This window comes from Bactrocera dorsalis, chromosome 1 (genome assembly GCF_023373825.1).
Source record: "Bactrocera dorsalis isolate Fly_Bdor chromosome 1, ASM2337382v1, whole genome shotgun sequence".
In the NCBI taxonomy this organism is placed as follows: Eukaryota; Metazoa; Arthropoda; class Insecta; order Diptera; family Tephritidae; genus Bactrocera; species Bactrocera dorsalis.
The window spans coordinates 93,842,820-93,869,640 of record NC_064303.1 but is presented as its reverse complement, the minus strand read 5'-3'; the positions used below and the strand labels follow the sequence as shown (position 1 = coordinate 93,869,640).

The following is a 26,821-nucleotide window of genomic DNA, read 5'->3' as shown; positions in this document are numbered from 1 at the left end:
AATCGAAACACATTTTAATATAGAAAATATTATGGAAAAAATTAAAAATTATAAAAAAAAAAGTTATAAATAAAATAATGTTAAAAAGTAAAAGCGAAAAACCAGTATAAAAAAATTATTTAAATAGAAAAATAAAAAAAAATATATATATAAAAATATATATTAGAAGAAAAAAATATAAAAAAACTAAAATTATGAAAAAAATTAAAGGTTATAAAAATAATTAAAAAAAAAAAACAAAATATAATTAAAAAACACAAATAATAATAGAATTATTAAGACAAAATAATGAAAAAGGAAAACAATATTAAAACAAACTAGAAAAAGTTAAATACAAAAATTGAAAAATCGACAGAAAAATGTTAAAAAAAAATTAAAACAAAAATAAAAAAATTTAAAAAAATATCAAAAATTTTATTTAATAGTAAATGTAAAATAAAAAATAATTTAAATAGAGAAATAAAAAATATTTAAAAAATTGAAATATAAAAAAACTACAATATATAAAAAAAATATTAAGTGCTATAAAAATAATTTAAAAATTTAAAATATCTGTATTACAAATAAATATATAATATCAAAACAAAAATATTAACATTAACAAAAAAAAAGAAAAAAAATATATTGGAAAAAAGAAAAAAAATAAAAAAATATAATAGAATTATTAAGAAAAAAAATAATAAAAGGAAAAAAATATTAGAACAAACAAGATAAAATGAATTACAAACTTATACAATTAAAAGAAAAAACCGAAGTAAAATAGTAACAACAAAACTAATTTAAAGAGGAAGTCATTAACAAGACTTTCCGAGTTTGAGTAAAAAGTTAGAAAAAGCGGAATGGCGTAAAAGCATTAGCGCGAGTCCTTTTTCTCCTTAATAACCAAAGAAAAACAGCAACTAAAGGACAAATAAGCGCTGCACTTTGATTGCTCCCGAGCAGCAAAAAAACAATGAAAATTAAAGCAAGATTACACAACACAATTTTTTTTCGGATCTTTCCTACGCAACGAGTTTACATACACTTCGACCCAAGCTGTGAAGAGTCACAATAGTTAAGTACATAGTTAATATATACAAATATTTATAGCGCAAAATTCAAGCGACCAGCTGCACGAGGTAAACACCTCCACTCTGCTTCCGCTTACTAAATTGCTCGTAATCAGTAAACGTATTTGCTCGTTTTGCTGCTGCTAACTGCAGTGGTAAGGGGGAAAGCAATTGTTTACTGCTGAAATTTAGTAGCATTAAGCTGAAGGTGCGACTCATGCACGGAAGGCGTAATTGGTGAATATAAGAAAGTGTTGAAGAGAGAAAATGCTGATTGTCAAATATTTGACATTTTTAATAACCTTGGTACGCTTTTCGTTGCATTGCATTGAATTATGGAAGAAATAGTTTACTTTTCAGAGGTCGCACTTTTAAGAAGAAAAGAAGACAAGACTTTAATAAGATCACACGTCGCACATTTGCTATATTTTGCACTGGTTGTATGAGCATCAACAATGTGGCATCCAGCGTCTTGGAAAAGACGCCTAAGATATTCACAAAATGAGTTTGGATGGCTACAAAATGAAATTCATCGAAAGGGCTGACATTATAAAAATTATATTTAAAAGATATTCGCCAATTCACTATATCAGAAGTCAGTGAAAACTATAGAGAAATTGCATGATTTGGTCTTTAAAATGGTCTAAACTCGTCGTATTCATGGTACCGGGACCTCAACAATATTTTCATATTCATAGGATTGAAGAAAAAATGGTTGAAGAGGCATCACGAATCTGAGGTCTTTAAAGTAGATCATAAATTAAAACTTTGTCGACAAGTTGGAAGATCTACAAGCTATGTTACAATCGACGTATCGTCATCCAAGCTAAAATATCAAAGTTTTTCAAAAAAGAAAATGTTTTCCTTGAGGTATTCTGGTCCAGAAATATTTTTTTCTTCAAAGCTCAAATACTCTAAAATATAAGGATTTTAAACACTTTTTTATCGAAACTGTCTTTCTCAAAACGATTCCCATGAGTTCCCATGACAGTCGGTGCTACGTAACCGGAACAGACCCAAGTTTTTAGCCGGCCAAGGACTGTTAACTCGGCTGAGTCTACTGAATTGATTAGTTGATTTTTTAGGGATTCTTCTTTATAGACTTGTTTATTTCTGGAACTATTCATATCTTCCAAAACCAAAACTCGAAACAGTGAAAAATGTAACAAAAATTATGTTTTTTTTTTTAAGTGATACTATTTCGTGAAAAAAATTCTAATCTTTCCGTAGAACCAGACATAGCGACATGGTTCTAAGTTAATATTTTTTCTGGTTTTAGATTCTTAGGAGGATTGACATCATGACTGTCGTCATGTTTAAATTTTTTGAGATCCCCTACTTCATCAGCTGCTGATTTCTGAACATGGTTCATAGAGTAGACAACAGTGTGATCGAATTTTAGTACTTGTGGTCTAACTGTGGACTTCCTAAGGAAATGGATTCGACACCTACTAATAAATAATTCATAAAAAATCCATAGTAACAATATTATTTGCTTTTTTTACAAAAATCTGAGATTCATAGCCTTAGACCAGACTATCCCATTAAAATACTATTAATTCACTCAGTCTACTAGCTTTAACTATACTTTAACAAAGCTATACTAGATTTAACAGAAAAAGTAAAAAAAAAAATAAAACTTCTTTGGACTTCGGCAGCTATGGAATCGGTACACACTTAAATTTCAACAAATTTTCACTTTGAAATTTTCTGAAATCAAAAGCAATAAAACTCCCAAAAGCATGTCAAGAAAGAGCAGCTTGCAGAAAATTGGCGAAGTAAAATTAAAATCTAAGGAAGTAAAGTTAAATTAACACTCGAAAATGAGCGCGTTGAGGTCAGTGGCGGCAACAACGGAAATTGTTGCAACAGAGCCAAGCGATAACGGTGAAAACAATAAAAATGAAAAAATTTTGTGAGCATGCAACCGAGTCAGACGACGACCACAAACACAAAAAAAAAAAATCACAAAGCAAAAAAGGAAACATACGAAGAAGCAGCAACAGTAAAGCGTTAAAAGTGAAGAGCAAAGCAATGAAGCCGCAGTGTGAACGCGTGTGGAACAGAACAGCTTTTGAGCGCACCAATTAAAAGTGAAGTGAATGAGTGGCAATGATGGAAAAAGCATGAAAAAATATAAAGAAAAAAATATAAAAAAAAATTATAAATATACATATATATATATGTATATATGCGAGAGGAAAGGTAGCTGCAACAGTGGCAGCAAATTGGAAAAATGGGAAGTTTGAAAAGTTAAAGGGCGCAGAGGGGCCGACACCGTGCCAAACGTGTGCTGTAGGTAAGTAGCAGCAACACGAAGTTGCAACAATTTGTGCCAAGAAGGAATAATGCTGGGACAGCTGTAACAATTGTTGGTCTTAAGTAGCATACACAAAGGCGTTGCAAGGCATGCATATAAATAATTATATACATACTACTTATGCAATTAGTATATGTATTAGTGTGTGAGTGTGTGGCACGCGAAGCTACCCCCAAACAAGGCACCGCCGCGCAACTCAGCAGAGATTTCAAATTAAAGCCACCGCAGACACCCTGTTGCCGCTATTAACAGCGAGGTGCTATAAACAGGTAGTAAAGCGCCACAAGTGCAACAAATATATGTACGTACATATATGGCTGGGATAGAGACGCCGCCGTGTGTTGTGCACTTGCTACTTGAGAGCGCAAAGTCAAAGCGCTTTGTAGCTGACTGACACTGTTAATTGAAGCAAAAGTATTTTATACTTATTCGGTGCGAGTAAGTTGCACGCTGCTTGCGGCAGCTGGCAGCGTGGCAACAAAGGATTCACAAGTTGCGAATTTGCAAGCATTTTGGAAAGAAAGTAGCAAGTGGAACGTTGCAATTACGTTAAATGTTAATGGAATTTTAAGTTGTTATTGCAAAGTATAGCGAGGAGGTGAAGATGGTAACAGCAAAGATTGGAGTTAAGGGACCTGTTAGGTAAACATATAGATGAGTATGAGTATAGTTACTTACATACCTATTTTTTAGTTCAAAAGTGGGTATATAAATGTGGTAATAAGCAAAAATGTAAAAATTTGCTTTTATGGTATATGAAAAGTATATGAAAAGGGTTGCCACATATATTTAAATTAAAAGTAACATATTCAAGTCGAAATTTTTTAATTGAAATAGAATTTAATAACCGTCTTTTCTGAGGAAAAGTGGTTTACTAACAAAAAATAAAGTAGGGTTGCCAATTTATGAGTTTTTTATGAAGTTTAAAGTTTAATTAAGCATATAAAAACTTATGCGTATTAGTACTCGTACAATGTAACAACCTTGACTTCTGATGACAAGTGGTGCATTATTATTGTGCATATCTATGGCAAAGAAGAACCTAAAACGCTAAAAAATTATACACGTAAATATTTTATTGAAGTGTTGCCACCTAATAAAATTTTAAAATGTTTCAAAATTAACACATTTCATGATATATACAATCTACACCAGAAAAAATATAGTACACACTTTATAAGAGTATAAAAAAATGTTTAGTGGCAACCCTTTTATGTTTTCTTTTGGCGTAGGAAAATAGAAAATTTATGCATATTCCACTTGAATCAAGATTATAAAGCGATGCAAAATTCACCAACATTGTATAATAGAGTTGCCACTTTTTATAAAACTTTAAAATTGTTTAAAAATTAAAACCTTCGACAAATGTATATACACATTACTCAAAAAAAGGAATCACACACTTTATAAAATTATAAAAAAAATTGTATAAAAAATTTCAGTGGCAACCCTTTTATGTTTTCTATTTGCGTCGGAAAAATTGAAAATGTGCGCATTTTCCACTTGAATAAAGATTACAAAGCGATGCGAAATTCACCTACATTGTATAATAAACTAAAGGTTGCCACCTAATAAAATTTTAGAATTGTTAAAAAATTAAAATCTTACATTTTATGTACAATTCACTCAAAAAACCTCACACACTTTATAAAATTATAAAAAAAAATTTAAAAAAAATTTAAGTGGCAACCCATTTATGTGTAACATTTGGCGTAGTAAAATAATACAATTTTTGTATTTTTAACTAATTAGAATCATGATTATTAAGTGACTTTACAAAGACTTTATAATAGAGTTGCCACTTTTATGTTTTTCTGTACATTATTAAATTGATTTAAATATTAACTACTTGATAAAAATTGCGAGAATATTACATTCTGGGATAAGTTTTGACCAATATATAATTAGAAAAATGAACCAAGTGATTATAAATATAAAACATAAAGTAATAAAAATAAAACAAAGAATAAAAAAATAAAAAAACAAAATAAAAAATAAAAAATAAAATAAAAAGTAAAAAAAAATAAGGAAAAAATTTAACAAAAATAAAAATCTCTTCGATTAAAAAAAAAAATTAAATATAAACATAAAAAACTTTATTGTAAAGCCTCAAAGTAAAAAGTCATCAGTGGCAACTCTATAATGTTTAAAATTTTGTGATAAAAAAACAAATTTTTTTAGATGCCATAAAAGTAAGATATTTGCAACAGACATTAAAAAAAATGTTCTATTATTTTTAATAGGGTTGCCACCTATATTAAAATTAAATCTTTTTATCCACAAAAAAATTTTATTTTTGATATTGTTTGCAATATAAAATGCTGTTTGTAGCAAGAAAAAAAGAAAAAAATTTCTACCACTATTTTCTAATGGGTTTGCCACCTAAATCAATTACATTTTTTCATTACTCAAAAAATTTTAATTTTTAGATATTTTTTTGTAATAGTATAAAATGCTAGCTGTAGCAAGAAATAAAAAAGTACCAATATTTTTTAATAAGGTTGCCACCTATTTTTTTAATGGTCAAAAAATTTAATTTTTTGATATTTTTGCATTATAAAATATTTTTTGTGACACCAAGTAATTAAAAATATTTACCACTTTTGTGCATCTAAAAATTGCATTGCAAATATTTTCTGAATTCCTATGCCAATTAACATTTTTACCAAAACAATCACAGCTGTTTATGTACGCCAAACAATTGTCATTATGTTTTACTTTCATTGCGCTTAAACCAATTAGCGGTCGCAAAAACAAACGCAGGGCAACGCATTTAAAATAACGGTCATAATAATAATAATGGCGAAATAACAAACACAACAGTTTGCACAGCATTCGAACAAAGCCGGCGCCGTTGCATTGGCGTGTAGGAGCGCGACCGCATATTAAGCGGATTTTAACCACCCACAAAAACCGAAAAGCTAACAACCTCAGCTGATTGCAATGCAGTTGGTATTTAGTGGAACGCCGCCATACCTTAAAATGGCTATGCAGCGTAAACGGAGGAAAAAATAAAAAATAAATGAAAAAATGGAAAATAATAAAAAAATGGACAAATATAGTGCAGTTAAGCAACAGCTGCAAGGCAAAAAATTGCAAATTTTTTCGTTGCTGAAGTAACAGCGTTTCTAGATGCTCGTTGCCGCTTCAGAAAAAAACAACTCCAGAGTACACGGGTTGCGCGCTGCAGAGTTGCCATGTCGCGCGGCTTTGCTATGCAACATTTATGTGCCGGATTTATTCCGCACGCAAAATGCATAGCTAAAAGTAGCAGGAACAACTTCGGTGGCGAAACGCGAGCGCAGCGAATATTTCATATGTATGCGCGCGGCATATCGCGGCAAACATGTACATATATAATTTGAATACATATATGTATATGCATTTTTACATATTTTTTTGTCTAAATTAACCGGTGCAAGTAACGGCTTTGCGCGGCAATAGCCGAAGCTGACGCGCGCGCAAAACTAGGTTAGGCGCACATAAGCGCCGCGCTATTCTAGTATATAATAAAGCAGTGGACATTGCGAACGCGTTAGGCGCGCGACAGCACGCGTTGCCAACAAAGCGCTAACGCCCACCTTTTTGTACTTCGTGGACAAAAAAAAAAAAAGAGTTTAAACAAGCAAACCGGTCACCTTATGGTCTATATTTTGGGTTTACGTTGTTGCGGCTGCACACAAAGCATTAGGCGTTTGCAAATATTCGATTTTCTTTTTCAAATTTTTTGCGCGCTCAGCACATTTGTCAATGCTTTTAAGCGTGTTTACCATGTGGTATTTTCTGTGTTTAGTTATTTACGCCGTTTTTTCGTAGCGCGCTCAACCGACTGCATTGCGTGGTGAAAAGCGTTGGCGCTGAACTCACAACGCCAGCTTTGATTCGGCATTTTTTCATGGCAAATCTAAATATTTTTGTTTCATTTCATTGCAAGGCGCGCGCTTTGACAGTTCGAACTAAGCATCAGCGCACACGATATGCTCAAAGCTATCGACTTGCATAAGCGCCACCACTGGCGCGCTTCATTCATAACTGTCTGCCACAGACTTCACTGCATTTAGGCTGCTGCAGAGGCAAAAAGTGAAACATGTCTGATAAATTTCACAGAAGCTGCGCGTAAGAAGTTAACAAAAACGTAGCGTTTTTATTATGATCTGCAGCACACAGCTGCGCACATTAGCATTGCAGTCTGCAGGGAGACGCGCATCCGATAGTATGTTGGTGCAGCACAAAATGTTGCACCACAGTTACAATGCGCCGCAACGCGCCGATGAACGCGCGCTGATATCCTCAACGCTGCTGCTCACTGAACCGTCGGATGGCTGCTTGCACTTTTATTGTTGTGAAAATGTGGCATTTTTATATACGTATGTATGGTGACTGCCAGCAGTGTGGCGCTTACTGGGACGCCGCCATAAATGCGTGATAAATGTAGCTGAAATTTCAGTCAATGTTATCACTAACGGCAGCAAGTGCCATTTATTGCCGACAGGGAGAAATGACAGCGCATTTTTGTTTTTTGTTTGTAGCTTTTGTGGCCCGAAGTAGCGCGCAGTGGGAAGTGGATTCGCTATTTTTGCGAATCAATTGAAATGTCCTTCATATTTGGCGTAAAATACTATATAGGTATGCTGGTGGCATGGAGTGGTACTCAATAAATCTTTTGGTTTGGGAAAACTGGCTTTTATATGGCTGCTAAATCACTATTTAAGTAAAATTTTTGCCGTTAAATGGTGGCATATTGAGTTTAATGGAAAAAAAGTAAAAATTTAAATTAAAAAATAATTTAAAAAAATCATTAAAAAAAATTATAAAAAAAATATAAAAAAAAAATTCCCAAAAATTAAAAAAAAAAATTAAATAAAAAAAATAAATTTAGAAAAACCAAATTTTAAATTAAAAAAAATTAAATTGCGAAAAAAATTTACAAAAATTAAATTAAAAAAATTAATTTTTAAATTTAAAAATTAAAAAATAAAAAATAAATAAGATGTAGAAAAGTAAAAATTTAAATAAAAAATATTAATTAAAAATTACAAATTACATTACAAAATTGAAATTTTTAAATTAAATTAAAAAATAACTTAAAAAAATTTAAAAAATTATAAGAAAATATTTAATTTTTTTTTTAATTCACAAAAATTAAAAAAAAACCAACTTAATAAAAAATAAAATTTAGAAAAGTAAAATTTTGAATTAAAAAACAATTAAATTACGAAAAAAATTTACAAAAATTAAATAAAAAAATTAATTTGTAAATTTAAACATTAAAAAATAAATAAGATTTAGAAAAGTAAAAATTTATATAAAAAATATTAATTAAAAGAATACAAATTTCATTACAAAAATTAAATTAAAATTAAATTTTTATTATAAATATTGAAAAAGTAGAGAATATTAATTAAAAAAATTTACAAAAAATAAATTAAACTTTTAAATAAAATTTTTTAAATTAAATAAGTTTACATATTTTTTATAAAAAAAAATTAAGGAAAAAAATTAAAAAAAAAAATAGTTTTAATTAAATTTAATTTTTATCATTATTTTTTTTTTAAATAAATATTGCAAATGAAGAAAAAGTTAAGACAAATGAAATGTGTAATGTTTTTAATCTACTAAGCGGCTTTATGTACGATAGCGAAAACATGAAGATCATCAAAAAAGAAAAAAGAGAGAGCCTTTCCATTTTCAACATAGCACTTTTCGTTTCGCGAGCGCTGGAGAGTGTCAAATCGAACAAACTCAACTAGCTGTTCAAGCACTTTGACAGCACTTTTGTGATAATGCTTCTATTTAGACTTTGTCTTTGTTGAAGAAATACTTCCTCAATCGCCAAATTACTTTTCAGTGACCTTTTAATTTCGAATTTATGGTAGAATTGATCTTACATTTTAATGGAACACATCAACTGATTTCGAGTTTGAAGGTTTGAATACCAAAAAATTAAATATTTTTTTTTCATTTTGACATTAATTTATCAATTTAGTCATTCAAAATGATAAAATTAGCATAAAGCCGGTAAAAAAAAACTCGGTAGCATTGCAGAAAGCGGTTATACGAGTTGAATAGATTATTCGTATAATCTCTTGTAACGAATTTGACAGCCTAACTGTTTTGTTGCTTTGAAGAGAGCAACGGCGAAAGATAGCGAAATGACGAGTTGAAAGTGGCTTATATTTCCTCGTACATATTGGGTATTGGAAAAAATCTTTTCGTATTTTTTTTGCTTAAGGGTGTCGCCAATGCGAATCGTGCATATCGTCCGGAAAAATTACGATATCTCTTAAGATTCCCCCTCCGAAAAAAATACTCAACAACTACAAAACTAATCCACTTTTTTAAATTTCAGCGTTGCCACTTTAAAGCACTCCATATCGAAATATGAGACGCTCAAATAGGCGATACCCAATTATACGCTTCCCTAGCGGCAATTTCCAAACCACGCTAGGCGAAATGCTTAATACGCACCTTTAGGTAATGGCGGTGTGCACCTATCACATTATCGCAAAATGCTAATGTGCTATCTAAATTGCCGCCACAGCGCAAATAAAAAGGTTAGATTAGGTTGGAGCGGTACATGATCTAAACCAGAACACAAGCCAGCAGGGCAATTAATAATGAGTATGTTTACGTGCACGTGTATATGTGTGTGTGCGGCAGTGTATGGTAACCGCAATGAACAGCTCCTCGAAACCGCAGCAGTCGATGTGGCCGCTGTGGCGTGGCGTGTTTGTGGCTCATTGACTCGCCACTCCTCGCCAAATCGCCAAAAACAGAGTCATTTGCCACCGTATGCGTGACGCCACACACAAACACATAAAGGCGTGTAGCATGTAGAAAATTTAAGTTGTCCGTAAGCAAAACCAAAGGACACAAACACATTAGCATTAAATGTGTCGTGCGCGGTGGGGTGGGGGGATGGTAATGCTTGCGGTCATGGCGTGTGTTAGCCGGCAGTTTCCCCAGTTTCCGGTAATGCGTTAATTTTGTTGCTAACCATTTTTACATTTACATTTCACCTTAACGGCACTTGCTACTCACTGCGACAAGCGCTCTATTTCAGGCGCTCACTTTCACTATTTTTGTTGTTGTGTTGTTGATAAATCGCACAAAAAAGAAGTGAAAAAAGTGAAAAAGTAAAGCTCGGACTTATTTTAATGCCAACACTAAGCCTATGTTGGGCACCAGCCATAGCTTGTGTGGGTTTGATGTTTGGCAGAAATCTATACAAAGTGACAAACACCGTTATTTGTATGCATATATGCGTGCATAACAATTTGGTGCCGTTTGATAGCGCTCTTTTGACCCAGAGTTCCCGACCACAACACCCCAACAGCACAGCCCACCACCTACACGGCACAGCGGCGCACACAAATGACACAGTAGCTGCGTTGTTGCACAGCACAGTATACGCCGGTGTTCATCACAACCACTTGATCGATGTGTCCTCATCGATTTGTTGTGTTCACCATTCCAATGCTACACGTTGCGCTTTCGCTTCCTTGCACACTCTATATTCGCATCGTTAAGGACCTATTTATTTGTTTTTGTGCTGATGTTGCGCGTTTCGCTTTTTACCATTTCACCATTTTTTATTGCATCTATGTCTGTAGTTATAGTACTGTTGCGGAAAGTGTTGTTATGCCGTGTTTTACTTTTTCATTTTGGCTCCGCAAGTGTGCACACTTTTGTGCCACTTTCCACCAGCGTGTCAGCAAACAAATGAAAAATCGCCGAAAATTGTGTTGAACAACCGTTTTTCTGTGTGTGTGTGTGTTTTTTGGTGGAGGTCATGGCAGCCAAACCATAAAAAACGGTGGTTAAAGTTGCCAGATCGACTTTTTCTTGCTTTAGAAAATTTTAAGATTTATGGAACTGCATTTTGGCGTAGGCCACAGGAGATAAAGTAGAGAAAAGTATAGCTGAAGAAGAGGTTGTTTTGGAAAAGAAATAAATAAAATACTTGTAGGTGGAGCGGGATTAGGCTGGGACATATGGCATGATATTTATAGCTTTAAATAAAAGAAGGTGATATAGTCGTAAGGTTCGAGTTGAAATAAAAGTGTTTTCGAGTTGACAATTCTTGGAATGGGAACAACTGGAACATGTACTTGAAAAATTCGAGCAACTAGTAATGAGGAGGATTTTTCAACATTGGAATATGTTTAAATGAACGAATTCCTTTATTAAGGCAGATAGCTTTATTAGAAGTAAAAGAATCGAAATTTTTAAGGTATTATCTACATCAGACACACGCTAACCTGACGCCATCAAAACAAACATGCCTGTGTACTTCATACGAAACTAGCTATGGTTTGCATATACCATAATATATAGTCGAGAACTTTTTTGAGTAATTTTTAACCCAAATATCTTAAAAAATATTTTTTACAGACTGTAGCGTCGATAATTTTAACTACTTCTGAAATATCTTATGGGAATACTAGTTACCTTCACAAAGTACTACGTTTATCAGTCCACGTGCGATCTTTGATCAGCCATCTAACCTAACTACAATACTTACCTAATCTGTTATTTTGGTTTGATAAACCGATATAAGTGTCATTTTCATGAGACATGCGCTAAAGTGACGTCATCAGAACAGCCATATTTGTTTCTACGTTCGTCTTGTAACGAAAGTAGCTACGGTTGGCATAGAAATTGTGTGAAAATCTTTTTTTGGGCATTCATTTTCAACCTAAATACAAAATAGACTTTATTTCGTGACAATTCCAATTTCGGACTCTAAATATATGGATACTAGCTGCCTAATCGGGCCTTCAGTTTGATGAAACTATATAGGCAGCCATCAACAGTATGCAAATGCTAACGTAAGTTTATCAAAATCGACATAATCGAGACTATATTCGCATTTGCGCCGGAACGAGCTTTCTTAGCACACTACTACGAGCAAAAAATAGTAAGAATTTTTTCATTATTTTCAAATTCTTAATTTATTCTTCAACATCTACATATGTTGGCCCATATACACTTGTACCCCGATTCCCGTTTAGTGTCTTCAATAGACTCAAAACAGTTTCCTCGGAGCGATCGTTTGAGTTTGTTGAAGAATAGCTAGAAGTCAAAAGGAGCTAAATCAGGCGAATACGATTGTTGGAGAAAAACTGACAAAATCCAAGACTTCTCGGTTCATAATTCCGGCCTCTTCTTACGAACAATCTAATTGTATTCCTTGTTGACAGTTTGGCCCTTCGGTAAATATTAGGGGTGCGCCACAACTTGATAATCGAAGAAAACTGTCAACTTAATGTTGATTTTTCACTTGTTTTGGTGATTTTTTCGGCTTCCGCTCACCTTTGCCGCGAAATTCGATAAATTGATCGTCTCTTTCCAGGTCGTGAGCATAGATCTAAGACTCATCGTCAGTAGAAATACGTTTTATGACAACCTGGTAGTCAGAACGCGTTGTTTCATAGACGTAAAGAGACCCTGTTTTTCGAAAAATTTAGTGACTTTGGAACCAATCGTGCTTTCACTTTGCTTAAGCTTGAACGATCTGTCAAAATTGTTTTCACTGATCCCTCCGATATTCAAATTACGCCAGTAAGGTCTCTGACTGTTAATCGTCGATTTTTAAGCACCGATTCATTTACTTTATTGATGTGTTGATTATCAGTTGATGTTGATGACCGTCCTGGACGCGATTCGTTGTCAGTGCGTTCTCGACTCTGTTTGAATAATTGGTGCCAATGAAAAACACTTGCTCGTGACAAACAATTATCACCGAAGGCTGATGAGGCGCACACAAAATTTAATGAAATTTCTTTGATCAATAATTTCACTCATCGTAAAAATCGCCGAATGCACGTGATGCAGTTCAGAAGGACAAGCGTATATTAAACACTAAAGACATTTAGCACAGTCACAGACATACCAAACTAGAAACAAGCTATTGCGACGAATGGTTTTCGCGAGAAATTTGTCTTAAAATCTTAATTTTTGCCCACCTTACCAACTAAATCGTATAAATTCCATCTCCATATCTAGGACCTAAATCCCTAAAAAAGCTAGCTGCTTTCACAGACCACATTAAAAAAGCAAACCTTTTGACGTTTCTCTTCCTCCACACATGGGAAACTTGGTGCAAAAAAAAAAATATTTACTCAATCGAACGTTCAGCAATACATACATCCGCGAGAAACAGAGAATACTAACTTCAGTTCGAAACATTATTTCGCTCATTACCAACTGTGAGCTCATCGCGCCACTCGTTACAAAGAAGAATATGGAACTAAAGTGCCTGGCTTCATATCACCCATACAAGTACAAATTGCACGCAATTTTTCCAGTGCGTAAATATAAATTTCTGCTTCGAAAACCTCACAGCGAAACAACTTGCGAAATCGGTATTGTTTTCTCGTTTCGAACTTTCCGCAACTCTGGCTACGTTGCGATTTAATCTTGACCACAAACCGCAAAAAATTGCATTCGCTTACAAGTACTCAAAACTGTTATTGCCAACTATGGTACGATTTTAGACACACACACACGCACACAACCATTACCAACAACACTGCTGTGTGAGCCTTGAAAGCACATAGCGACGGCAGTTTGTGTGGCATTGATGGCGTTGCAGCGCGAACAATAACAGCAAGTGCGGGTACTTGTGAATTGTGAATACTCGTAAGCGTACGAGTATGTAATGAAACATAAACAACAACGACAGCCACAACAACAACAACAAAAGGGCACCGCATATTGACATAAAAACAATAGCAAATCGTACAAAATGCAACGCTTACACCACTATTACTTACATTCATTTCCCGGCAACGTGTGTCCCGTTAGGCCTTGCATGCCGACACCACCGCCAACAACGCCGCCACCGACACCAACACCAACACCGACACCGCTACCCGGATGATAGCTATAGCCATTTTGTGTTGCGTAAAGTGCACTCTTTTGGTCCTCCATGCCCAAGGCGAGATCCATCGAATGCTCGAGTGCTTTGTTATCGAGTCCACTTGCCGGGTAATATGGTGGCGGTGGCTGACTTTGTTGGGCGGCAACAATTGATGGTCGCACCGAGTCCATTTCGTAATCCTTGGCGGCGGCGCTCTTTTTCGATTGATTGCGTTTGCAGCGACAGAACATCAACAATAAACCGACAAATAATGCGAATACAATGCACGAGACGATTATGGCGATCAGCGTGGGTGTGGCCAGGGCGGAAGCCTCCGCAATGTATGTGCGGCCAACTGCAAAAAGAAATAACAGAAAGAGATGTTGTATACAATAAAATAAAATAAATAAAAGCGAGAACTACGAAAATGACCGAGTGTGTGTGGGGTCGCCTACAAGTAGGCGGCTGGCGTGGTAGGGGCTGCGTATTTCTGCAAATGAAACGTACGTATCACCGAGTTGAAGGCAGCCACTCAAATGTCCATAAGCCTTGGTGTTTGTGCGATTATAACGGCACTTCAATGTTTGGCGGCAGCAAATGGAATGCTGTCAGGAAACCAACACAAGACATGGGGGGCAGGAAACAGCTACGTGTTGGTACAGTTGTATTAACAAAGCATTTCCTACACGCTTGCAAGCCACACACCCCTATACAAGGCTTATATAAGGCTGTGTGTGGGCGATAAAGTAGATTGATGTGCTGTTAATCGGAGGCATTTGAAGGACGTCAGCAATGAGCTGTCAGTCAAAGCGCGTGGGGACCAACAAATGGTCAAACCGACACAGTGCTGAACAGAAGTTCGAAGGCGCACGATTTTTAATTGAAAATTTCAAGATGCCAAAGAACTGTTTAACAGTTAACAAGTGGCATGACGCATGTACGAAAGCTGAGGAATGTGACAGAGGCGTCTGTAAAGCTGTTAATTACAGGTGTTGCCACTTAAATACCACAAAAGCATTACCACACACACTTACAACTAAACAAATGCTTTAAATTCAACCTACAATCAATAAAATATATGTATGTATGTGCAATTGCTCTACTTACTCTCCGCATTTGTGTGCTTGCCGCAGTGCTCCTGATTTGAACGCAGGCATAGTTTCACACGCACCGTCGGTTTATTATCATCGGCCAGCGCCAGCGTGTTCATGTCGACACCCTCATCGTCATCTTCGTCGCCGCCACCAACACCATCATCATGGCCGCCAATGTGATTGTGACCCAACGAACGTCCACCGCCGCTGCGATATGCCGGTATATGGCGATCAATCACGGTCTCCTTAAATGTCGGCCCGTTGCCGGAGAGTTGTAAATTCACAGTGTCGACAACTTCCCACTGCGCCATCGGTGTATCCATATTGACCATGGACTCCACTATGGCCACCAACGATAGACAGGTGGCGCCCACATTTATGCCCAAAGTGTGTGTATTCGGATCGTAGGTGACATGTAGTGGCGGTGGGATTTTGCTAACCTTTGTGGTCGTCATAATCTCATTGGAATACGGTGAGTTGCCTTTCGTGTTGAGTGCGTTCACCTTGAAGGCATAGCTTTGATGTTGATCCAGTGAGGTAACCTTGCAGGGATTATCGTGTTGGCAATCGAATTCCAGCCAATCGGTGTTGCTGGTGGCTATGGTGGCACAGTCGGGTATCAGTTGTTCTTCGCGTGGCATTGGTACACGCCGATAGCTAACAAAGAATTTCGTATTGCTTAGACCACCATCGAAGCCGGGATCCCAGCTGAGCGTTACATAATTGGGACCCACATCAACGGCACGTGTGTTGGTCGGTTTCTCTGGCGGGCCCTTCTGTTGCAGACGTATTGGTGCACGTATTGTATCCAAGGCATTCACAACACGACAAGTGTATTCACCATAATCGGCATGTGTGAGCGAGTTGATGCGCAGCACCGAAGTGTAGATATCATTGTTATCTGTGGTCGTGCTAATTTCATAATGTCCATCAGAGGACATTGTCAGCGGCGAAGGATTGTTGCCGAATTGCCATTGAAATTCGGGTTTGGGATAAGCTTGCACTTTGCATACGACCTCAGCCGTCTCACGTATATCGAAGGCGACTTTATTGTATTGATGCAAGACAATCGGTTCATGCTCGATGCGCAACTGCATGCTCGAATTAGCCGAGTTCACTTCGTTCTCGTAGAGACAAGTGTACAGGCCACGATCGCCGGGCACCAGCTGATTGCCGTTCGGACGTGCCTTGCCGCGGAACTTCAGCATGCTTTGCACCGTCACCATGGCGTTGGGACCCTGATCGGGGTTCGTCTTAACTTCGTATAAATTGAGTTCGGGCAGTATTTCGACACCGTCCTTCAACCAGCGTATGCTGGGCGCAGGCTTACCCTTAGCGCTGCAAGTGACCGCATAATCGGTATCGGCGACACGGCGCGTCATATGTTGTTGTAGTTTGGCCAGGAATTGTGGTGGCTGATGTATCTCAAGCACTATAGTAGCTATTTGACCATTACCCAATTCGTTGACGGCATGACAATGGTATTTACCTTCGTTACCGAGATGTGCTTTCGGTATCGAATATTGTGGTCCCTGTGCCAGCACTTTCTGTGTGCTCGAGTACTCGCCGTCCATGTCGCGGAACCAACGATACTGTGGCACCGGCCAACCGGGTGGATTTGCAGAACAGGTTAACGTAACGCCATTACCCACATGCACAATCGGTTTGTTCGGTGTTATGAATGCCTGACCGGGACGATGTCGCACCAACAGCGCTACGGTTGAGTTGCCAACACGCTCACTACGTTCTTGTCCGTATGACTCCATTATATTCACAGCACGACAAATATAACTGCCGGCATGTTCGGCACGTACCGACGACAGTGTGAGCACTTCGCCGGAGTAACGGAATTCGGGTGAGCCCTCCTTTAACCATTCAATGGTAATTGGCGGCGGATTTGAGGTTACATTGCAGCGGATATTAACTGTCTCGCCTTCCTCGGCCTCACGCGTTTTCGACTCAATAACGACGGTTGGCGGATATAAGATGTCCAATATGAGTACACTCTCACCCGATTTGCCGAGTCCATTATCTGCTGAGCATGTATATTTGCCAGCATCTTGCGTGCTAACACGCTGTATGCTATGCACTAGGGAGGAACTAATGAAGCGGCCATCGCGTGTCCAACGCACATTAGGCACTTTGGGCTTAGCATCGACATTACACTCCAATTTGGCAGTACGATCACGTTCCACACGAAGTGGATTTTCCGGACCAACATCGACGCGGGGAAAATCTGCAAACAGAAGAAAAATTATTGTCCAAAATATTAATAAACATGCATACAAATATTTATATATTTAGATATGGGCGTAATACATATTAGAGGTTGATAATCAAAAAGTTGTAATTGAATTTTTTACTAAGCGTCGAAGGAAAATATGTCGGCATCCGAGCGTTGTGATTGTCTCGCTTCAGACACAAGACAAATTATAGCATTGCTTGAGCTTCTCGGTTGCAAGTTGCAACAACACGTAAACACATACGGTTGATTAATGTATGTCGCCGGTTGCAGGATTGTAAGGACTCGTCGCAGATGATTAGGCGAAAATTTTATGAAAAGACACGCAGCAGCGTCAATGAAAGCAGTGATTATGCACGAACTGCTTTCGGGAGAAAACTTAATTAATACCGAGAAGCAGTAAAATCTCTGTTAATAAACAGAAATATACCGTTTGAATTGCTAAGCAGTGGTAGCCTTAATTGGACATTAAAGAAGTAACGAAGGGATTAATGAGTGGGAGATAACCAAGTGAAATTAAAGAACCAGCAAGAAAAGGGAAAATTAGTAATATACATATGTATGTCAATGCAAAGAAAAAAATACGAAACACAGACTCGAATGTTTTTTCTGTTATTTCTCCAGTTTAAAGACATAAATGAAACATAGAGAAGGAGGAACTTGTAGTATATATTCGCGTCCTACTATATAGTGCAGAGGCATGCACTTTGGCAACATCTGTTGAGTCGGCGTTACGAGTTTGGAGAGAAAGGTTCTGCGGAAGATTTATGGTCCTTTGTTTTTTGGCAGCAGCGAATATCGCATTAGATGGAACGTTGAGCTATACGAGTTATACGACGACTTTGACATAGTTCAGCAAATAAAGAGAATGCGGCTTCGCTGGCCAGGTCATGTCGTTCGAATGGATGAAAATACTTCAGCTCTGAAAGTTTTCGACGTAGTACCCACCGGGAGAAGCAAAAGTAGAGGAAGATCTTCACTCCGTTAGAGAGATCAGGATCTTACTTGCGATAGTAAAACAATCAAGAAAAGTCGATGATAGTTGTACAATATTCCTCAGAATGAAAATAATACGCTTATTAGTCGGGAAGAGACTCCAGCTTTAGTTACACATAAAGTTACCCAGATGATCTGTCTCTCAAGAACTTGAGTTTTAGAGGTATTTTTGTTAGATAAGACGGAACTCATGCAGGATAGAGTCCTGTGTAGAAGTTCACGCATGAGGAGAAAATTCTCTGATCGTCATTCTCTTAGGAGTGATTCTTTTTACAAATGGATCAAGCAGCACACGACTTCCAGTCTTAGACCAAGTATCCTTTGGATAGCCAAAGAACATCCGTTTGAAGCCAAAGTGAGAAGGCGAATCATCCCTACTGAGGGTTGTGCGCTGGTTTTGGGACCCGTCACGTAAAAAACGCCCCCAATGAACACTAATCAACTCGGACGACGGCTATAACAGGGTAAGCGGTTTCTACGCCAGCAAAAAAGAAGAAGAAGACAGAACTCTCAGTAGTAGCAACAAATATAATATGATTTTGACCACCTTCGAACCATTCTATTTTTTCAACAGTTTTCCTTTTTATACTCAATATCCCCGACAACTCTCTTCCTACCACTGCGTCCGCATTACTACTAAAGCACTTGCAACAAGCGAAACGGTCTGTGATATTTGCTGCCACAGCGTAGTAATTAAAATGTCTCATTCGCATGCTGAGTGCCCGAAAGCAACTGTCAACAAGGTGTCGACTTTGCTTTTGCTGTTGCCTTTGCCACGCACAGCAGCAGGGGAACTCAGCAGGCAAAAAGGCAGAAAAGCGCGACAGTTTATTTGCAACAGGAGGTGCACAAAAGGCAACAAGTGCCCAAGCCTGAGCCCGGGAGAATAAAGGTGCTGCCACACATACACTCTCATGCAGTTATATACACACAAAAACACATACATACGCACACGTACAAGTAGGTTTTTAGTGGCAGCAATAGTTTACGTTTAGTTGGCCTAAGCATTGTTGCTGCTGCCTTTATCGGCGAGAGCGACTGGCTGGCGTATATTTCTTAATGACACTAATAAAGTCGCGAGCACTCGAAAGCCAGAAAGCAAAGTGCTGGCATAAAAATGAGGTGAAGGAGTGGTAGCAAGCAAGAACTAAGCAAGTATGCAACACACACACACATATATATACATATATATATTATATATTGCACCGTCGATTTGAAATTGGAGCATAGTGAGCGTTGAGAATATAAAAATGCCAAGCGCAAGAAACAAAGCAGAAAAATAGCAACAAAGTGCGCGATTTGCAACAACTCGAGACTGTGGCGCAACAAACCAACTACTAAGTGGATTGCTAAGCAGGCGAAGAAGTAATGCGAATATTACATGATTGTCGTCGCGTTTAACGGTACTACTTGTTGCCGTTGGCGATAGTGCAACGCAAAGAAAAATGCAGCTTCCTTTTATGCGTACTCACTGTGTGTTAGTATGCGTGTGTGTGTGTGCGTGCACGCGTGAATGCCTGCATAAAACACTATCAGGTGGTTAGCGTGGTGAAAGGCAACTAGGGGCGCCGTTGAAGGGAAAGTTGCACGCTCGAGAACTAATTGCAAAAATGCTGGCCTGCAGCAGTTCCTTTACATAGTTGCATTTCTTCTGCGCAACCATTTATAATGAGTTGCGGTGTGCTGCGATTTTATTTAATTATTTTTATAATCATTATCTGCTTTTTGCTCACTCACTTTCCAATTTAAAGCAAAATGTTGCCAAGATTAATGAATATGGGAGAAAGTTCTATTTGAAATGTTAGTTGAAACAAAAAATGTGCAAGAAATGAGTTCAGGGTTGATCGGATTAGTTGAAGAGTGATTGTCGACAGGTTGAAATATTAGATAGGCGGAGATAATGAAGCGGTAAATAAAGTTTATCAACTCTTTATACGATATATGAAAAAACTAGGGGGTTTGGTGAACAAAGTGTAGTTACTGATACAGCCAATCGGTTGGTAGGGCGCTAGGCAAGTAATACAACCGTAAAATATTAAATTCATAGTAGAAATAGGAAAAATTTATTCACACCTTCTAATGGTACACCACTCATGACATAGTCAATATTTTTACCCTTAAGGAAAACTGATCAAAACTACTCTCTAGAGACACCTTTTTCATATTTGGCGTAAGTCTTGACCAATTCAAGAGCAAAAATATCAAAGAAATGTTAAAACATGTGGTAATCGAAGAACGACGAACTGAGATTCAACTTTACTCTGTTGAAAATGCGATCTCACTTGGATAGCTTAAAATGCCGGCCTATTGTGGTAGCTCAAAATCAAAATTCCAATTGAACATAAAGACGCTCATAAATCGGCAAAGCGCTTTGAGACTATAACACATTTGTTGAGGCAGCTAATATTAGTTTATGCACTGCAGAATAAGTCTTGCCAACAGGTGCTACTTCGGACTGAATGGGGAATTGAAAAGTAAAGTCTCGACGAACAAAAACCAAACTCTAGCTCTGAAAGTTTTTGACGCAGTACCCGTCAATGTAAGCAGAGGAAGAGGAAGACCTCCACTCCGTTTTAAAGATCAGGTGGAGAAGGACCTGGCTGCGCTTGGAATCTCCAATTGGCGCCACCTTGCGAAAAAAAACCACTGGCGTCGAACAAGAATATCAGCTTCAGCCATATTTCCTGGTACCTCGAAAGTATGTCTGCGGAGATGTTTTTACCTCGGTCATATAAAAGCTGGACACTGAGTGAAAAAGTGCCTGATTGTGTCACCTTCTTCCAGCAACTTTTGACAACTTTGGTTTTATAAGATGTTTAACCTAATCGCATGAATGCCTATTGGACAACGTTAACTAAGAACTCCTACGATTGCCAACTTTTTTAAGGCCAAATAGCTCAGTAACTCTCCTGTCGTACAGTAGTCGATCAACGCCTGCTAAAGATTTATAGGTCCAACGTTAAAAGACAACATGGAGATTCAACTCATTCCCAAAGCAATATGAGCACAGAAGGCTCTTTCTAACTCATCAGTTCTACGGTTTATAGCGATACCACTATACCAAGGCATCCCCATTCATACCTCCTATAACCGGAACGGACTCGGACCCTTATCCAACCAAAGTACTGTCAACTTGGCCGCTAGAACAACAAATCAGGCATCCAAACCAGCTTTAGACTCTTTTTGACTAACTTCGAGCGCACAGTTAACGAGTTAGCGAGCTCAAGATCGAGCACGATAGTATTGCCGTTCAGCAGTCGTAGTGTAAAGCTCATCTCCCTGAAAGAGGTTGATCTTCGGAGCTGTACAGGTACATCTACTGCTTCCTTAAAGTGTAGGAGCTACTACCGCCTGAAAAACATTACAGTGGTCCGTTAGCTCAAAACTCGACGGAGAGTTTCTTACAGAAATTTGATGGAAATTTTTCAAATATTACAATAGTAAATTTTCAGCACCGTTCCTCTTTATAACTTTGCTGATGATAGCCAAGAATGTTATTAAAAAGTACCGAAACCGTCAAGCTAACTCCGGATAGTTGCGATGATTAAATTAAAACACCGTGCTTTAGCTAGTTTTCTAAAATCGATATCATAGGAAGATTTGATCAAGTGAAGATCACGATAATCCTAAGATCGGAAATAGTAAAACTTTCGGTCATACTTTGAATTCTATTTTGCATGTTATATTTTCTGCCAAAGAATCCGAAGTAATGATTATTCGATACGTTTTTTTCAAAGCTATATAAGGATCGAACTGACTAAACCCAGGCTCATAATGAAAAGTCATACAAAAAAAATATTGAGCATATTATAAATATTAAAGCTAAGAAGAAAATTAATATAGGACAAACAGCTTTTCTAATTCCGATAAATAAATTGCAAAAAAAAAAATCCGCTGCTGCTGTTTCTAGAGCTCCACCAGCTGAAGATGCTGCCGTTGTGATGAAACAATAAGCGAGCGGTTACACAGCTGCAATACAAGTTCTACAAGTTAAGCTCACTAAATGTTGATACATGCCAAGTCAACACCGGCCAATACAGCTAGTACTACGCGAAAAGTAGTTAAACAAAGAAAGCGGATGAAAGCAAGGCAAACGAATAAACATATGCGCACACGAAGCGCACACACTTTGAACCATGAAACAAGTTTCGGGAAACAAAACAATCGCGCTGAGTATGAAGGAGCAGTAACAGCGCCAACAATGGTAGAAGAAAAGCTATGGTTAAGCCAGTTAATACGACTACGGGTCAATAACATTAACACAAGAACACACTTCAAAGCGTGTGTGCTACGCGAAGCGTATGAGAGAATGCGCGCAAATGAGAGAAACAAAAACGACGCTTTCCTTAGACCACTAAAGACGATTTATGTAAGTGACTTTGGCCTTTGGATGCCAACACAGAGGCACACTTTAGAAGAGGAGTTTTATTACATATGTATAACAAGAATAGCCCCACATTGTTTAAGCCTTTTTAAAAGAGCAGCAGGGTCTTAGCTTCAGATGTATGTACATATATAATAAAGGGTGTTTAAATAGTAATGATAGTCCGCTTTGGATTTTTAGTGGTTATGAAACTTGCGTCTGACTACACTTCGAGGAATAATAAAGGTGGAAAAGTAAATTTCGTGCAGTTATCTGATTTGGAGCGGTTAGTTTGTATGGCAGCTATATGATATAGTAGTCCGATCTAAACAACTTCTTCGGAGGTTGTGGCATTTCCATAAACAATATTCGATCCCAAATAACGTGAAAATATCCCGTCAAATAAAAGAGTTTTCCATACAAGGACTTGATTTTGATCGGTTAGTTTGTATAGCATAGACAGATTTCTTCGGAGATAGTAGCCCTGCATTGGACAATAACACATGCCAAATTTTGTGAAGATATCTTGTCAAATAAACAAGGTTTCCATATAAGAACTCGATTTTGATCGGATTTTGTATGGCAGCTATAGGCTATAACGGTCCGATATCGGTAGTTCCGACAAATGAGCAGCGTATTCATTATTTTCTATAGATCGAAAGACAGACCGACATGGTTTGACTCAGCTTGTCACGCTGATCACTTACATTTTTTCGGGTCTTTGACGTTGACTTCTGGATCTTAAAAACTGTATTGTAAACTTAACACACCACAATACCATGATTATAGATATACCGATTTGTCAATTTCATGTACAAATATCGGCTATATTCCCGATATAATGAAATAACCTATTCAACAACATCTGAGTTCTCTAACTTTCTTCTCATCTTCTACCCACCCTTTATAAACCAGTATACTACCAACCAAAACAGCAGAGGCAAAAGATTTGAATAGATGAATGCTTACATAAGTGAGGTTATGTGGCATTTGGTGGAGGCAGCATTTTTTTTTTGGGGGGGCGACAGGTTGAGGTCAATGCGAAAATGCATTAAAAACTAGATTGTAGCGCTCATATATCAATGCCTGCCTACAAGGGTCTGCGAGAACCATCATTAATTGTCAGCTTAGTTGAGAGATCTTATAACATGGAACAGTGTAACATGCCACACACACGTAATGTCAACATATTTGAATGGGGTTTGGCAGGCTTTGGATGTGGCTGTCAAAATGTGTTTACATTGCCTCTCTCTGCCGTTGCTGAATTTCGCATTCGCATTTCAATTGCCAGCAGCATTCAATTTGATAGCGTTTCAAGCTTATGCCACATGCTATGTGTTGGTAGCTTATAAATGTGGCACACATACACACACACATTTAGCAGTGAGCTACACGCAATGGCAGCGCCACAATTAATTTCCTGTTTCAACACAAATGATGCCACATCAAGTTCGGCGAAAAGGCAACGTAGTGCGTATGTGGTTAACTTGAGCCAACTGTTGTTGTTGTTGGCAGCACATAATATAAATGTATGCGTGTATGTGTGTGTTCATGAACATTAGTTGCGTCTGCGGCATGATTCCGTGTGTTAGCGGCAGCCTTACTACTTTTTAATCTCATATTCATTAGCCACAAGTGCGCCGCTCGTCGAAGCAGCTACGGACCTTGAATACCCAACCCGACCCTTCGCATCCTCTGACCCGCAAATCGTAATTTCTTCTGCTTGCCAGCCAGCCATCCAGCCGTCAGCTGCGCATAAATACATGTGTGTGTATGTGCGCATTTAATGTTGCCATATCAATCTTTTCACCCTCTGACCGCTTTGCAGCTCGCTCCGCCAACTTTGTGCTTCCATGCGGCGCTTTCGACGGCTTATATTAAGTTTTTGCTTCGAGCGCAACATTCGCGCTACTTGGGTAATTTTACAATTAACTCAATCAGTTCGTTATTGCGCTTTTGTTGTACCGCTTGCATGTATGTATGTGTGTATGTATGTATATAAATTTATATACGAATGTGTGTATGTGTTATAGAGTATGAGTTAAGTTTTTGGTGGCTTAGCAGTTCGAGCGCGTTTCGGAGCGGTGGCAGTAAAGCAAATGCATCACTAGGGGTGCTGGAATGCTACAAAAAACTAATTTTCTTCACCCCCTTTATGCTTGCTTATATACTACATACATATATATAAATATGATAAGTTTATGAGTAATATATTGTGGATGATCCACAAACCATTATTCTTAAAAGAAAATAGTCAAATAAATGACTAGTTCGGTACTAGTATGAATTTTGTTTCTATTATAAGATAGCCTAAAAGTATGCAACGCGGATATTGTATGTTTTATATGGCCTACTTATGCGCTGAATGACTCAAGATCACAAAATTTCGGGGAATCAAAAATGTACTCTCGCTTAGATTGATATTTCAATGTCGGAAACTTTCGATCTACTCCTATTTTAGTGTTTCTTACATCTTCAGCGTCTTCCAAGCAGAGCTGACTGACATAAAGGCGTTAGGCTGGTGACTGTCATCTCTGATAATAGAGCAGCGATATAAGCCTTGAGTTCGCTGACTGTGACTAGTGATGTTTAGACACCTTATATTTAGCATTGAGTTATTTTATGACTAGACTGGTTCGGATACAGTGGTTTTGCAGGAATCTGTAGGGCTGATGAGCTTACTAGGAGAGGCATTTCAGTCGCAATAACTAATTAATGGAAAAAGGAACTTCATTGGCTAGAAGGCTGATCCCTTAAGGCCTCAATAACAGCGAAAAAAGAACGAGTATGAAAGCCTTGGCTTCCCACGGATCACTACCGGACTATTAGACCTCAGATCAAATCAGCAAGCGCTGATCGACACCAGCAGCTTTGCAGTTGCAAGGTACTCCTGGCGCAGGAAAAATCAGAGTAGGTCTAGGAAGCTCTTCGGTCCCAGCTAATGCTCACTTTTCAAGGGTTGTACGAGTTCTAGCTAGACACGAGAATCTTGAACATCTTACCATCATCATGTATACCTTCCAAGCATAGATAATTGTAAAATATGAATTAGTAATACTTAGTCCAATAGAATTAACTATTGTACTAGGAGCCAACAAGGGCCTATCAAACATTTTCTGAGGATTAACTAAATTAACTTTTTTTTAGAATTTTTAGAATTAAAGCATGGACAAGTGTACGCTTAATGAGGGTCAGAATACACAATAATATCTTGGGGCTGTTTATACAACATCACAGTGCCTCTTTTATTATTTGTCCATAATATAGTGCTTTGTATAATGAACTATCTCTACTTCCTTGCTTTTGACTCCATCTCTGTATCTGACGTTCTGACATATTTTCTAACCACTTTCTAACCCCTTCTCTGCTAATATCAAAACTTTGCCTACCATATTTACTTTCCTTATCATGTGTATCTCCCGCTTCCTCTTTCAATTTCCATTTTCGTCTAGTATTTCCAGCTTTTCACTACCGTTTCGCTCTATCCTCAACGCGACATATTTCAATCAAAACTATTCATTGCTTAGTCGCTTATCTTCTTCCTATAATCCATAAAATTTCCAAACCTTAATTAAATTGAAAACATAGAGAAACAAAATGCCGATTTCCTTAAGTAACAGCCGCGTATACATACTATATTCTACAATTTACATACACATACATACATATGTACTAATAATTTGGTACGCAGAACTTGCCGAAATGTTATTGAAACTCTCACTCTAAGTAACTCATATTTTTAATTATACACTTTCCAGTTTGCCTTCCGCATGAGCTTCATTCAAGGTTTCCCGCGAAGAGTTGCAACCGAGAAAGCACACATCGGAAACTTTTGGCGAAAATCAAATACAACTACAAAAACTGTATGTATGTGTGTGAGCTTAAATTACGCT

General features: G+C 37.5%; 1 protein-coding gene across 6 annotated transcripts in view; it reads right to left on the bottom strand.

Moving 5' to 3' along the window:
• The window catches only part of LOC105223481 (Down syndrome cell adhesion molecule-like protein Dscam2), a 290,706-nt gene that overhangs the window by 33,994 nt on the left and 229,891 nt on the right, over window positions 1-26,821 (bottom strand). For all 6 annotated transcript variants that reach the window (XM_049459342.1, XM_049459344.1, XM_049459338.1 and 3 more), the window contains exons 6-7: window positions 15,341-17,563; window positions 14,148-14,588 (exon numbers count right to left, since the gene is read on the bottom strand). In XM_049459342.1, coding sequence (XP_049315299.1) covers window positions 14,148-14,588; window positions 15,341-17,563 — 2,664 coding nt within the window. The remainder of the gene's footprint in view (window positions 1-14,147; window positions 14,589-15,340; window positions 17,564-26,821) is intronic.